This window comes from Otolemur garnettii, unplaced genomic scaffold (assembly GCF_000181295.1).
Source record: "Otolemur garnettii isolate 467f Iridium unplaced genomic scaffold, OtoGar3 scaffold00014, whole genome shotgun sequence".
NCBI lineage: Eukaryota > Metazoa > Chordata > Mammalia > Primates > Galagidae > Otolemur > Otolemur garnettii.
Window position 1 is genome coordinate 24,237,688 of NW_003852409.1, and position 13,300 is coordinate 24,250,987.

General features: G+C 48.7%; 1 protein-coding gene across 2 annotated transcripts in view; it reads left to right on the forward strand.

Annotated features, from left to right (window-relative positions):
- Nucleotides 1-11,969, forward strand: part of GSN (gelsolin) — a 63,803-nt gene extending 51,834 nt beyond the window's left edge. For both annotated transcript variants that reach the window (XM_012802392.2, XM_012802391.1), the window contains 8 exons: nucleotides 587-719; nucleotides 2,523-2,611; nucleotides 2,783-2,998; nucleotides 4,968-5,101; nucleotides 8,764-8,854; nucleotides 10,852-11,022; nucleotides 11,646-11,842; nucleotides 11,959-11,969. In XM_012802392.2, the coding sequence (XP_012657846.1) occupies nucleotides 587-719; nucleotides 2,523-2,611; nucleotides 2,783-2,998; nucleotides 4,968-5,101; nucleotides 8,764-8,854; nucleotides 10,852-11,022; nucleotides 11,646-11,837 (1,026 nt within the window). In that variant the 3' untranslated portion in view covers nucleotides 11,838-11,842; nucleotides 11,959-11,969. The remainder of the gene's footprint in view (nucleotides 1-586; nucleotides 720-2,522; nucleotides 2,612-2,782; nucleotides 2,999-4,967; nucleotides 5,102-8,763; nucleotides 8,855-10,851; nucleotides 11,023-11,645; nucleotides 11,843-11,958) is intronic.
- Nucleotides 11,970-13,300: the final 1,331 nt, after the last annotated feature.

A 13,300-nucleotide genomic window follows, 5' to 3' on the forward strand; every position in this document is an offset into this window, starting at 1 on the left:
TTCCATTTCTGTTTTATATGACTAGATCCAAACTACTTATGCTGATCTGTGGCCGCCTTTTTTTTTTCCCAGTCAACATGGTCTGGAATATCTTTCTATAATAATCATCTACAATCAGGGGTGTCCAATCTTTTTTTCTTTTCTGCCACACATTGGAAAAATAAGAGCTGTTGGCTGGGCATGGGGGCTCACACCTGTAATTCTAGCACTCTGAGAGGCTGAGGCAGGTGGATCAATTGAGGTCAGAAGTTCAAGACCAGCCTGAGCAAGAGCAAGACCCTGTCTTTACTAAAAATAGAAAAACTAGCCGGGTGTTGTGGTGGGCCCCTATAGTCCCAGCTACCTGGAAGGCTGAGGCAAGAGGGTCTCTCAATCCCAAGAGTTTGAAGTTGCTGTGAACTATGATACCATGGCTCTCTACCCAGGGCACAGAGTGAGACTTTGTCTCAAAACAAAACAAAAAAACCCCACAAACGCTTCTGCAGTGTCAGTTGAGATGGGGGTAGGGTGAGGTAGTGGAAGCCTTACAGGTGGGTGTCTACACACGGAGGCTCACATGGTGGCTCCCTCTCCCTCGTCCCCTCAGGTCTCCAATGGCGCAGGCACCATGACTGTCTCCCTTGTGGCTGATGAGAACCCCTTCGCCCAAGGGGCATTGAGGTCAGAAGACTGTTTCATCCTGGACCATGGAAAAGATGGGAAAATCTTTGTCTGGAAAGGTACTGGGGACAAGGGAAGGATCCCAACTGGCCTCTGGGACCTTGGGTGGTGTGCCCTGCAGCTGCTAGGAACTCAGCTCCTGGACAAAGTAGAGCCGTGTGTTGGAGGCACCTGGTGCAGTGGAAATCGGCAGTCTGGGGCTAATAACCTGGCTTTGCGTTTGATATGTTGTATGATCTTGAGCATTTTCTTTTTTGCAGTTTTTGCCGGTGGCCGGGTTCAAACCCGCCACCTCTGGTATATGGGGCAGGCACCCTACTCCTTGAGCTACAGGTGCCACCGGATCTTGAGCGTTTTCTTACCCTCTCTGGGCTCAGATTCCCTATCTCGGCTAAAATGAGTGTTTCCCAAGTGCACTATAATACCAGTTTTCTGAGAGGTTAATATGTAAAAATTATGTAAAAAGCATTTAGTTCTGTGGTCAAAAAATTCATGGGCAGCAGTGCATTAAATATGCTAAACAAGTTGATTTTTAGCTTGCTGGTGTGTGAAGGGGCTTTTCACAAAGATGATGTGGTTTAGGAAATGCCCTGCTAGAAGTCCATGAACCCTTTGAGGACCATGTGGGACACCCTTGGAAACCATTGGCCCACGTGTTTCTGAGAGGCCTGAGATGTTCCAAAAGGACCCATCAGTATCCCCTGATTCCCTAAGGCTAGTCCTGAGGAAGGGGACAGAGGGAGGAAGGCAGTGGGTAGGCACAAACACACACACATACCCCAAAGCTACTATTAGTATTACTAATTTGTCTGGACCTGTTAGGCTCAGGGCCAGCTGGCCTGGGTTCTGGCCTTGGCAGTGATAAGGCTGGGGACTGAGGATTGGCACTAGCTTCCGGGAGCTCAGCTGGCATGGGGATGCTTTCAGCTGGCATGGGGATGGTTTCAGGGCTGGTACAGACTTTGGGCTGTGCAGTGGGAAGGAGCCCTGCCCTGGAGAGGGCAGCCTGAGGGTGTGATGTGTAAGCTTCATTGTTAATAAGGTGGGTCTCAAAGATGTCCCACTTGCTGAGTGACCTTGGTTAGGTCATTTAATTTCTTGAAGATCCAGTTTTCCTTATATGTTCATGTATATGACAACAAGATAATAATGATCTTTCTCACATAAGACTGTTCATGGATCACTATATGTAGTTCTTCAACCAAAAACATGCTCAGTAGACAGATGACAGTGGTGGTTGTGATTGGTGTCATTGGTCAGGACCCCCAGATGGACCCCAAGAACTCTAGGAGTGGGGCTCGGTGCCCGTAGCTCAGTGGTTAGGGCGCCGGCCACATACACTGGGTTTGAACCCGGCCAGGGCCTGCTAAAGAATAATGACAACTGCAACAAAAAAACAGCCAGGCATTGCAGCGGGCACCTGTAGTCCCAGCTACTTGGGAGGCTGAGGCAAGAAAATCACTTAAGCCCAAGAGTTTGAGGTTGCTGTGAGCTGTGACACTATAGCACTCTACTGAGGATGACAGTGAGATTAGACTCTGTCTTAAAAAGAAAAAAAAAGGCTCGGTGCTCATAGCATAGTGATTATGGCACCAGCCACATATATTAAGATTGGTGGGTTCAAACCCAGCCCAGGGCAGCTAAAGAACAGTCCAAGAGTTTGAAGTTGTTGTGAGCTGTGATGCCACAGCACTCTACTGAGGGTGACATAGTGAAACTCTATCTAAAAAAAAAAAAAAAAGAACTATAGGAGTGGATAGTGCTGGGCATCTCTGCTTTGGCTATCCACGCTGTACCACTGGCCATTAGGATGCAGTGGAGTCTCAGGCCCCTGACCCTCCATCGCCTCCTCTCGCCAATAGGAAAGCAGGCCAACATGGAGGAGAGGAAGGCTGCCCTCAAGACAGCCTCTGATTTCATCTCCAAGATGGACTACCCCAGGCAGACCCAGGTGAGCCTTGGGGGCCAGGTAGGACAGGAGGGATGGTCCAGTTTGGGGAGGATGGACTGGGCTGCGGTGCGGTAGAGTCCTACCCTCAGTGTGGATGGGGTATCTGAGCTTCCCCTGAGGAGCCCCGCTGGCAATCCAGCCACGTCAGACTCCTCCCTGGCTCTTTCCCAGGTCTCAATCCTTCCTGAGGGTGGCGAGACCCCGCTGTTCAAGCAGTTCTTCAAGAACTGGCGGGACCCAGACCAGACAGATGGCCTGGGCTTGGCTTACCTGTCCAGCCACATCGCCAACGTGGAGCGGGTACCATTTGACGCTGCCACCCTGCACACCTCCACTGCCATGGCTGCCCAGCATGGCATGGATGACGACGGCACAGGCCAGAAACAGGTACCTCCAGGGGCTGGGTGGGCATGTCCAGGCCCCTTCACCTCACTCTTTCCTGGGCACATCTGGCCCACACACTGCCTTCTGCTCCCCTGAGGATGTTTCTCCATGAAATTTCAACCACAGTTTTAGTAGGTGAGATTCTTGGTGTTATTTTTTACATTCTGTGTACCCAAAGCACCTACTAAGTGCCAAGCCCAGTGCCATGTGTCTTAGACCTCACCTTCCCCAAAGATTGCCTGATTTGGGAGGGGAAGTGACCACAGTCACATCTGATTGCTCAGTCCTGTGGGAGCACCAGAACAAGGGAAGGGCAGTAGGGATAGCTAGTCAGGGCAGCCTGGATGGAGACAGGGACCCTGGAGTTGGGTCGCAGAGTAGGATAGGAGTTCACTGTTGGAGAGGAAGAGTGGAGAGCATTGGGCAATCCAGGTAGGACTTGCTATGTTTGGGGAGGAGAGAGCTGTCCCAGGAGGCTATTGTCGTGACACCCTGTGGCACACTGGTGTGCCATGAGAGGATCTAGTTGTGAAAATTAAAGATCATTAATTAAATTATTTTCAAAAGAAGTTCAAAGAATAGTTAAGTATATTCTTTTTTTCTTTCTTTTTTGATTAACATAATTTAAGTGTGCTGCAGAAGTTTAAATATAGGTTCCAGTGTACCAAGAGATAAAAAAAAAAGGTTGAAAAACACTGCTCTGAGTGGGGTACTAGTAAGAACTGTTTCTTTTTATTTTTTTTGAATCAGAAACATGACAGGTTCAGTCCTGTGCCTTAGAAACTGGCTGTGGGAATGATTAGAAGACAGGAAAATGAAAATAGAGAGAGCCCATGAGGTGGTGGTTCTAATAGTTTAGGGGAGAGAAAGCCACAACTTTGAGACTAAGAAGGTCACAGAGGAGAACGGGGCAGGTTTAGAGATGGTTAGGAGGTAGAATCCACTTCAGGGAAGCAGTGATTCCATTCCTAGTGATAGGAATAACAAAAAGTGTTAATTTTCACTTATTGTTTTTGTCAGTGGTAGTAGTGTTATTCATTTATTACTTCAATAGGTGAGGAAGATGCAATGAAAATATTCAGGGCGGGCAGTGAGGACAGATCTCTGGCAGCCTGGCTGTGTGACCTGGGGTGAATTAAGGAATTTCTTTGAGCCTCACTTCCTCAGCTGTAAAATGGGGCTTCATCCCACTGCATCACCTTCAAAAATGTTGAAGATCCAGAGATGAAGATTCTGTTTCCTGGGACTTGGAGACTCAGTGTCTCTGTAGCACCACCAGGGGGCCCTACAGGGCTTGAGACCACTCGGAAAAAGTGGTGTCACCAGAGATCCGGGAAGAAACCAACCAGCAGGGGTCATTCCAAGGTCACCTCGTGATGGCCCTGCCTCGGGAGGTGGCCTGTGAAATTCAGGCAGTGCAATAATGATGCAGATATTGGTAACATTAGTAATGTAATAATAATAATTACAGTAATAAGAGTAGCTGCCACCGTGCTAGGCTTTCATGAATAAACTCGTGTGAGCCTCACAACAAGGCTTTGAGGTAGGTACTGTTATTATCTTCATTTTTCAGCTGAGAAAGCTGAGGCACAGAGAGGTTAAGCAAGTTGTCCAAGGTCACAGGACTGCCAAGGGGTGGAGCCGATACCGAATCTGTGGATCTGTGTCTGGCTTTTAACCCTCACCATGCCACATCTGTGAGGAGCTGCCTTGCTGTGCAGGGAGGCGCAAGGTGCAGGGTGAGGCAGGCATAGGGTTTGAGGATCCAGAGCAGGAAACTGGGATTGAGTCCCAACCCTGCTTCCTAGCGGCTCTGTGATTTGGGCAAATGATTAAACCCTAGTCTCAGCCAAAGTACAAGAAGCTCATCCTATGGTCTAACCACGAGCTACCCTGCTGCTGTTTCCCAGTTGGGCTGAGTTGAGGGGTAAAGATACCCACACAGTTTTTGACCCCAGCTTTGTTCTGGCAGATCTGGAGAATTGAAGGCTCCAACAAGGTGCCTGTGGACCCTGCCACGTATGGGCAGTTCTATGGAGGTGACAGCTACATCATTCTGTACAACTACCGCCATGGCAACCGCCAGGGACAGATCATCTACAACTGGTGAGAGCCTGGGCCCTGCGGTGTGTGTGGAGTGGAGCATGGGGGACACTGATAGGCCCAGAGCACAAGAGGGAGGGGAAAGCAGTGAGCAGGGAACCCTGAGGGCATGAAGCCCAGCATGGGACTGCCACACCCCCTGGGAAAGACTGTCCCACAGGGCAACACCACTTGACTTCTCCAAACAACTTTTAAGCTATTCTCATCAAAATATTACAAGTCCATTGTAGAAGATATAGTCAATGGAAAGAAACAAATAAGCAAACTGAGTGCCATGTTCAGTGGTTAGAGCCAGATACCAGGGGTGGCAGGATAGAACCTCGCCTGGGCCTGATTAACAAAAAAAGGAAAAAAAAAGAAACAAACAGAATGTTTCCAAAGTCCATACCAAGTACTCTGCACATGGGGGTTTAATCCTCCTACAGATATTTTTTAATTCAAACATAATTTTATTTATTTATTTTTAAGACAGAGTTTCACTATGTCACCCTTGGTAGAGTGCTGTAGTGTCACAGCTCACAGCAACCTCAAACTCTTGAGCTTAAGCAAATCTTTTGTCTCAGCCTCCCAAGTAGCTGGGACTACAAGCGCCTGCCACAATGCCCGGCTATTTTTTTGTTGTAGTTGTCATTGTTTAACAGGCCCAGGCCAGGTTCGAACCCACCAGCCCCAGTGTATGTGGCTGGCACCCTAACCACTGAACTACAGGTGCCAAACCTAAAACATTATTTTAATGGGCTGGGAGTGGTGGCTCACTCCTGGAATCCTAGCATTCTGGGAAGCTGAGGCAGATGGATTCCTGATCTCAGGAGTTCGAGACCAGCCTGAGCAAGAGCAAGACCCCGTCTCTAAAGATAGCCAGGCATTGTGGTGGGCATGTTGTAGTCCCAGCTACTTGGGAGGCTGAGCAAGAGGATCACTTGAGCCCAGGAGTTTGAGGTTGCTGTGAGCTATGATGCCACGGCACTCTACCCAAGGTGACAAAGTGAGACTTTCTCAAACAAACAAACAAACAAAACATTATTTTAAAAATTCCTTTAAAAACAGAGAATACGAGGCCAGTCACTGTGGCTCATACTTGTAATCCTAGTACTTGGGAGGCTAAGGCAGGTGGATTGCCTGAACTCATGAGTTTGAGACCTGCCTGAACTCATGAGTTTGAGACCAACCTGAACAAGAGCAAGACCCTCTAAAAATAGCTGAGTGTTGTGGCAGGTGCCTGTAGTCCCAGCTACTTGGGAGGCTGAGGCATGAGAATTGTTTTAGCTCAAGAGTTTGAGACTGCTGTGAGATGTGACACTACGGCACTCTACCGAGGGTGATAAAATGAGACTCTGTCTCAAAAACAAAACAAAACAAACAAACAAAAGCAGAGAATACATTTACATGGCCCAAAATTCAAAACAAAATAAAAAATAAAAAGAAATTTATTGAGAAATCTCCTTCCCACTCCTGTCCCTCTTTTCCCCATTCTCCAATCCTTGCCCTTTTGTGGGTACCCATTAATTTCTTTATACCTTTCCAGCAACTCTTCATACAGAGTTGACTCCTATTCCTACATAGCAGACATGACTCCTATTAAGACATCCCATATAAGCAGACATGACTCCTAATCCTAATTCTCTCCCCACCTTACATAAAAGATAGTGTACTGTGTGTGTTGTGCTGCAAATTGGTTTTCTAACTCAGTTCTTTCTGGAGATCCATCTGTGTCAGTACACAGAGCTTCCTTGTGCCTCTTGTTCTTCTTTTTCTTGGTCTTAGTCTTTCTTCTTTTCTTTTCTTTCTTTCTTCCTTCTTCCTTCTCCTTCCTTACACCGCAGACTATTCCTTCAGCTGTACTGTAGTTGACCTAAGAAAGGCCTTGCTGGTGCATACTTGGATTGCTTCCAGTCTTTTGTTGCTATTACAAGCACTGCTGGGATTAGTAACCTCGAACAAACATCATTTTGAATGCGTAGAGAAATATCTTTAGGGTAAGTTCCCAGAAGTGGGATTGCTGAGTCAAAGCAAATGCCCTTGTCATTTTGATAGATAGTCCCCAATTTCCCTTGATGATATCTGGAGCCTTTCACATTCCCAAATGTGAGAGTGCCTTTTTCCCTATGTCCACACCAGGCGACTTGTCCAACTTGTAGATGCCTGTCAACCTTATGTATAAAGTGATCTCTCAGTGTACTTTTCATTTGCGTTTCTTTTATTATACAGTCTCAAGCTTTTTGTTAGATTATTGACTGCTGGATTTCATCTTCTTTAAAACTTTTTATTTTGAAATACTTTTAGACTTGCTGAAAAGTTGCAAAAACAGTACAGTCAGTTCTCATTACCCAGTTTCCTGTGTTCACATCTTATATAACCACAGTACAGTTAGCACAACCAGGAAACTACCATGAGGACAGTACTGTGTACCAATCTTTAGATGTTCCTGTGGTTTCACTGGTTTCCCACTCAGTTCCTTCTTCTGGTCTAGGATCAAACCGAGGAGGCCACGTGCCACATGCTCTTCATGTCTCCTTAGTCTCCTGGAGTCTGTGACAGTGCCTCAGTCTTTCCTTTTCTTTTGTGACCTTCATACTTTTGAGGCGTACTGGTCTGTTATTATGTTGAATGACTCCCAATTCAGACTTTTAAAAACAGCTTAATAGCCAGGCATTGTCACAGGTACCTGTAGTCCCAGCTACTTAGGCGGATGAGGCAAGAGAATCACTAAAGCCCTGGAGTTGGAGGTTGCTGTGAGCTGTGACACCACAGCACTCTACCCAGGGCAACAGCTTGAGGCTCTGTCTCCAAAAAATAAGAATAAAAAATATTTCTTTTTACTGAATTAGCTGGGCAGGGTAGGGGTGAGGGTGCTGGTAGTTCCAGCTACTCAGGAGGCTGAGGCAGGAGGATGGCTGGACCCCAGCAGTTTGAGGTCGTTGTGACCTGGGTTAAGGACACAGCATTCTAGTTCAGGCGACAGAGCAAGACTCTTGATTCACAGAGAAAAAAAAGTTTTTTTTGATAGATAATACATGTACATGGCATGAGCTTCATTAAAAAAAGCTTTTTTATTTTTTTAAGTTAGCTGCATTGACACATTGATTTGTTAGATTTTGTTTGCTTATACAGATAACATATTGGTTGTGGGAAATTTAAATGATATAGGAAGAGGTAAGATAGAAAACCTAAATTTCCCTCAACCTCCCTTTTATGGGCCATCACCACCGACGTACATGGTGAACATCTGTACAGACCTCTGCACGTGTCCGCATGAGGCTAAATCACCTGATGTCTTTACCCACAAATGAGCACATGTCATGCTTGGGATTCTCTGGCCCGCCTTTCCACCCGAAGAAATTCCTGGCTACTTTTCTGCATCTCATATTTGAGTCTTGAAGAGCTTTCTATTGTGGCTGCCCAGCGTGGGATGATCGAGCCTGTCCCTGGGAGGCACCTTTAGGATCAGGCATCCGTTTGTTGTGCCTGGGTGAGAGAGCGAGATGCTGAGCCGAGAGTGTGAGTGTTGGTTTGGTGCCTGGCTCTGGCTGCTCCTGAGAGGGTCCCTTTCTCTGCCTCAGTTTTGTTACCTGGAACATGGAGATCTTGGGTTTCTTGGGCACAGGGCATGAGGGAGGCTCTGGCTTCATCCAGACCTTGGTGCTGAGCCTTGCTTCCTTTTCCAGGCAGGGCGCCCAGTCTACCCAGGACGAGGTCGCTGCATCTGCCATCCTGACCGCCCAGCTGGATGAGGAACTGGGAGGTACCCCTGTCCAGGTGAGCCCAGCCCACTGCTTTGTCCATTTGTTCATCCATGAGTCTGTCCATCCGCCCATCCGTCCATCCATTCATGTAACAGATATTTCCACATGCCTGACACTGCATGTGGACCATGGACACACAGCCCCAGTGGGTTTTATAGTTTGAGGGGAGGATAGACTTTCAACAAACCTGCACGCCATGGACGTGTGATCACACACTGTGATGGATACAGTGAGTGACAATGATAGGACCCTGTGGAGAGGGATGCAGGAGAGGTGGCATGGCTGAGCAGCTAAGGGAGTGGACATAGAGCCACTTGGATGTGAATCCTTCCCTCACCTCTGGGCAACCATGGTCAGTCACCTCGCCTTCTGTGCCTCTGTGTTCTCAAAATGGGGCTACTAGAACCATCTCTCAGGATTGCAGTGAGGATTGGGAGTTAACATTTTTAGAGCCATGCCTGGCACATAAGAGGCCCCTCCCTTATTTAATGTGTGTTAAATGTAAGGAAGGATCTAATTGGATTGGAACCCTCCCCGCCCACCTCAAGGAGGGGAAACTTTAGCTGAGGTCTAATGGATGGATGTGCAGGAGTTGGCAAAGAGTGAGGGAGAGTATATTTCATGTCCAAGGAAGAGTGGATGTAAAGACTTGTGCTGGGAAGGGGCATTGGGTATTACAGTTTCATGATATGATACTGGAGAGGTGCTCAGAAGGGCTCAGCTTCCATTGAGGATGTTGACCTTGATCCTGACCTTGAACAACAGGAAGTTGCTGAATGATAAATCTGAGGTGCAGGGATTTCTGCCTTAGAAGGGCACTCTGGCAGGCTCGGCACCTGTGGCTCAAGAGGCTATGGCGCCAGCCATATATACCTGAGCAGGCAGGTTTGAATCCAGCCCGGGCCCACCAAACAACAATGATGGCTGCAACCAAAAAATAGTGGGGCATTGTGGCGGGTGCGTATAGTCCCAGCTACTTGGGAGGCGAAAGCAGGAGAATCACTTGAGCCCAGGAGTTGGAAGTTGCCGTGAGCTGTGATGCCATAGCACTCTACCCAGGGGGAAAGCCTGAGTCTCTGTCTCAAAAAAAAAGGGGGGAGCACTCTGGCTACAGTTGGAGCTGCAGCAGAGCCAGATCATGGAGTTGTGGGGGAGGCAGAGAGGACCTGTGCTTCCTCCATCCCACCCTTTGGGATGGGCAGGCTCTAAATTTGGATCTGGGGCTGGTGCTCTGACCTTTGACTGTGGCAGTCTGGGTACTGGGCAGTAGGTGAGGTGATGACTATCCTAGCTCATCTCATGCTGACAATAGCTTGGGAGTAACATCCTTGGCCACAATTTATAAAGGTCGAGGCACCTGTCCAAGTCCTCACTCACAGGGTGGAGTTGGGATCTGAGCCTGGACACAGCAGTGATGAGTCATGGTGGGAAGTGACCACAGTACCCCCTGGAACACATGTGAGGTTGTCTTCTGGATTAGCCAGCTAGCTGCACCTCGAGTCTGAAGTCAGGTTGGCACACTGGGAAGGAACAAATGTGACCTATCTTGGCATACATTTTGCCCACCTACCCTCCTACAACCAAGCTCCTGACTTCAGCCTGCCTCTAGGGTGCACTGGCTGTGCAGGAGAGGGTCTTACCAGATCTGGAAGGTTCTATTCTCACCATTCCACCAGCTTGCATGCTCGGGGCTGATGTCACCATTCTGGAAGAATGTCCACGAACAATCCCTGTGCTTCCTTTTAAGGGAATATTTGCAAACATAGGCTCTCCTGGGTCTTGGACCAGACATGGGGTCAGCAAGGCGTCCTCATGAGGGCAAAGTAGAGGGGGAGAGTGGCTGAGGCAGGGCCCCAGGGACCTCAGGCCATAGTGCTGCCTCCAAACTTCCTGGAACTCTGGGTTCCCTGCCCAGTGTCTGTGCATTATAGGGTCATTCTCTGTGCCACATTGAAGGACTGATAACTCTCCCACCCCAGCTTCCCTGACTCTCTTCCATCTCCCTGCCAGAGCCGTGTGGTCCAAGGCAAGGAGCCTGCCCACCTCATGAGCCTGTTCGGCGGGAAACCCATGATCATCTACAAGGGTGGCACCTCCCGTGAGGGTGGGCAGACGACCCCCGCCAGTACCCGCCTCTTCCAGGTCCGGGCCAACAGCGCTGGAGCCACCCGGGCTGTTGAGGTAACACCCAGCTCCTGCACCACAGGAGAGACTGATCTCCCTGAAATCTCCCCTCCAGAGGCAGATCCCAGGAACAGGATTGGGGGGATTGGGTGAGGGGCTAGGAAGCAGCATTTTGTACCTTCCTGCCCTGGCAACAGGATTGTCAGTCTTGGACTTTGCCCTGTTTCAAGGACCTCCAGTGCCCCCTTGCACACCTTGCATAATGGACAGCTCACAACCTACCACATAGTCCATCCTCTGCAATCTGGATGCAGTTCCTCATTACGTTCCAGTTGGCTGCTGTCTCTTACAGACACATCTGGAAGGCCCAGATCTGGATGTAATTCTCCCGGATGGGCTGAAAAGTCTAGAGGAGAATGGGACTATCACCTCCTTTGTTCTGGGCACTGAACTTCTGATAATGCAGTCCAGAATTCTAGAATCATCTTGGCTAGTCACAGTGCATCAGTGACTCCCAGGAGTCAGCCAAAGCCCATCAGTGTTCAGAGTCCATGCTCTCAGCTCTGATGGGCTCTGTTCCTCCATGGCCCCTGCTAAGAGCTGCAGGGTCTCCTGGGCTATGAGGAAGGGGCTGAGGGCTTTCTGTCTGATTCCTAATTAATCAAGCACCACCTTTGCAGGTCATGCCTAAGGCTGGTGCACTGAACTCCAATGATGCCTTTGTCCTGAAAACCCCCTCAGCTGCCTACCTGTGGGTGGGTGCAGGAGCCAGTGATGCAGAGAAGACAGGGGCCCAGGAGCTGCTCAAGGTGTTGCGTGCCCAACCTGTGCAGGTGGCAGAAGGCAGTGAGCCAGGTAGGAGCTGGGGCTGAGCCGGGTGGGGACTGCAGCTGCTGGGGTTCTCTTCTTAACTTGTGCTCGGAGCTCTATATCCTCTCCTCTCCCCAGGACCTGTCCCCTAATGTGTATTAAATAAAATGGTTCTATGGTCAGTGGGAGGGAAGTCTCCAGGTATTAAAGAAAGGAAAGCTCAGTGTGGGCTGGACCAGTCAGGGAAGCCTGCAGGAGGAGGCAGTCACTTGCTAGGAAGCCTTGAAAGAGGGTAGGTGGGGGGAATCCCTGGAGTCTCTGTGGATAGAAATGCAACAAGCCTGCCCTGTTTCCAGAACACAGGTTGGGAACATTTTCCCTATACCAGCCTCAGTCTTTCTGCTATTTCTCTGAGCTCTTTTTTTTTAATTTTTGAGACAGAGTCTCACTTTGTCACCCTTGGTAGAGTGCCCTGGCATCACACAGCTTGCAACAACCTCAAACTCTTGTGCTGAAGCGATTCTTTTGCCTCAGCCTCCAGAGTAACTGAGACTACAGGCACCCACCATAATGCCTGGCTATTTTTAGTGACAGGTTCTTGCTCTGGCTCAGGCTGGTCTCTAACTCATGATCTCAGGCAATCCACCCACCTCGGCCTCCCAGAGTGCTAGGATTACAGGTGTGAGCCACTGTGCCAGGCCTCTGAACTCATTCTTTTCTACTTGATGCTTAATAACAATGGGAAAGAATGACTTCGTCTAAAGCACCTCTGTCCAGTTGAATCTTCTGAGGATGGACATGTCCTGTATCCGCCAGCTCCAACTTGGTAGCCACTAGTTGCCAGGGTCCTGCCCCAGGGGTAGGGTCCTTTAAGACCTTTTAAGACCTGTGGAGCTGGCAACAATGGACTGAAGAAAAACAAAGTTAAAAGTGCCAAGAGATAAAAAAACAGGACACACAGAATAGTTTTCAAAGGTGAGAACACGGGACCACTGCCAGTTTGTGGGGTTCCAGCAAATGGTCCTGAGTGTTTGTTCCACTCAGCTTTTATTGAAGGCTATTATCTCATTTAGCCCAGAGGAAGCTGAGGAAGGGAACAAAAATGTCAGCAGTTTCCCTGAGTAAGCATGTTAGTTCTTATTCTATCCATAATCATTAACTTTAAGGGTTAAGCAGCCTTGGGAAATTCAAAGCCTGGGCCTTGTGTGGGGTCAGCCTTCTGTCTGTGGTCACACACACAGATTCCTTGGAGAGGAGACACCCTGACAGCATCAGGCTCCTCCGAAGAATCTGATCTCCACCCAGAGGTGCCTTCCTCTGTTTGGGATAAAAGCCCCCCCGCTCCTTGCCCATATTTCAGGGCTCTAGCTGTTCCTTTGATCTCTGCTCTGGCCATAATACAAATCCCCACAATGAGTATTTTGCTCTGATTGTTGCAGCCTGGTTAATGTTTCTTGCCAGGCCTTGCATGTAGCTGCCTCCTACAGTCATTATCTTCTTCAAAGTGTTTACAGGCTCAGCACCT